Source organism: Anopheles marshallii, chromosome 2 (genome assembly GCF_943734725.1).
Source record: "Anopheles marshallii chromosome 2, idAnoMarsDA_429_01, whole genome shotgun sequence".
Lineage (NCBI taxonomy): Eukaryota > Metazoa > Arthropoda > Insecta > Diptera > Culicidae > Anopheles > Anopheles marshallii.
This window is the reverse complement of record NC_071326.1, coordinates 33,497,603-33,499,000: the sequence shown is the minus strand read 5'-3', so window position 1 is coordinate 33,499,000 and position 1,398 is coordinate 33,497,603. Positions and strand designations below refer to the sequence as shown.

Here is a 1,398-nt window from a genome sequence, read left to right as displayed (position 1 = left end):
TGGTAGGCTGCTACGGTAGCGAAATTGTGCGCGGGACAGATATCGAATCGATATTGTCTGATGACCGTTCCGCGTACCTTTTTTAGAACGATTTGTTTGGGTGTAACTTTTAGTTTTCACACAAGTGTTTGTCCACTGGTTTGCTTACGTGTTGCACATTAGTTGTTAATCTTAGCCTTGCTTCTTATATATTGCACATTCAACATTTTGTTCTAGTTTATATGTTCAACTTAAACTACCTTTATCCATTTTTCACTTATTGTTACGGTTACGGTTCTATTCTTTAAACATTGGTTTCCTAAGCTTCTACGATCCATTGGTGAGATATACACACTGGTGTAAACGATTCTAAAAAACGAATGAACATTACTAAGACGACGATACATTCTACAAACTCACTGTACACTCCAGAGCACGATCACTTGATTGTTGTTACCACTTGATCATGTGCCGGTACTGCTCGTTAACCGATACTCGTTTGATCGTTTCGTACCCGAGGATGATGCTGAAGGAAAACGCGGCCGATTGCACAAGCCGTGCCGTTAGTCCCTTAAAGAACATATGAAAATGTTCCTCGTGCCACAGCTCCCGGAAAGCGACACTCATCGAATCGAGCCGCTGTACCTGTAATCGCGCTCGCACTATATCGAGCGGATTCGTTATGATGGTTGTGGTGAAGCCACCGAAGCTACCGGCTACACACTGCACAAACAGATGAGATACCCACGGTGGTACGATTTTTAGCAGCTCGTCCTGGTACAAATGATAGAAGGCCCACCACATTGCCGAATTTGGTACGTACGCCATCAGGCTCGCCGTATACCCGCGGTAAAATCCACGCACACCATCGCGGCGGAGAATTTCGCGCGCAATATCACGCGTAATTCGTAACCGGCTGCTACCCTTGTCGAAGTTGATACCGAGCGGATTGACCGCACCGTTCTTACCGCCGTGCGCACCCATCCCGAGTACCATTGCGTGCTGTGAAATCACATCGAATGGTACGATAATGGTTTGGCCAACGAGTGATGCGCAACCGCCGGCTACGAGTGATTTGGCGCGCTGGTTTGCACCGTACTGGCCCAGCACATGCCGGACGCCTTCGTACGTGCTGATATAGAACACACCGCTCACGATTTGCACCGAAGAAATCCAAAATCCCCGGTACAGCCCCGGCACACCCTCGGCTCGATAGATCTTAATACCGGCATCGATCATACCCTTGTAGATGTCGTTGCGGAACTGTACCTGTAGCTGGGTTTTGATTACCGTCAACGGGTATAGAGCACAGCGAACCGAGAATGAGCTGAGCATCGAGAGTGGGAAGAATTTCCGCTTGTCCATCATGTCCCACTCGATGGTGCGCAGAAATGTTCCACTGGTCCCACCGTCTGCCAT

General features: G+C 48.4%; 1 protein-coding gene across 1 annotated transcript; it reads right to left on the bottom strand.

The window, feature by feature from the left end:
* Positions 1 to 432: 432 nt before the first annotated feature.
* Positions 433 to 1,398, bottom strand: LOC128707385 (solute carrier family 25 member 44). The gene has a single exon (XM_053802338.1). It carries the CDS (start codon positions 1,396 to 1,398, stop codon positions 433 to 435), a length of 966 nt encoding a protein of 321 aa, XP_053658313.1.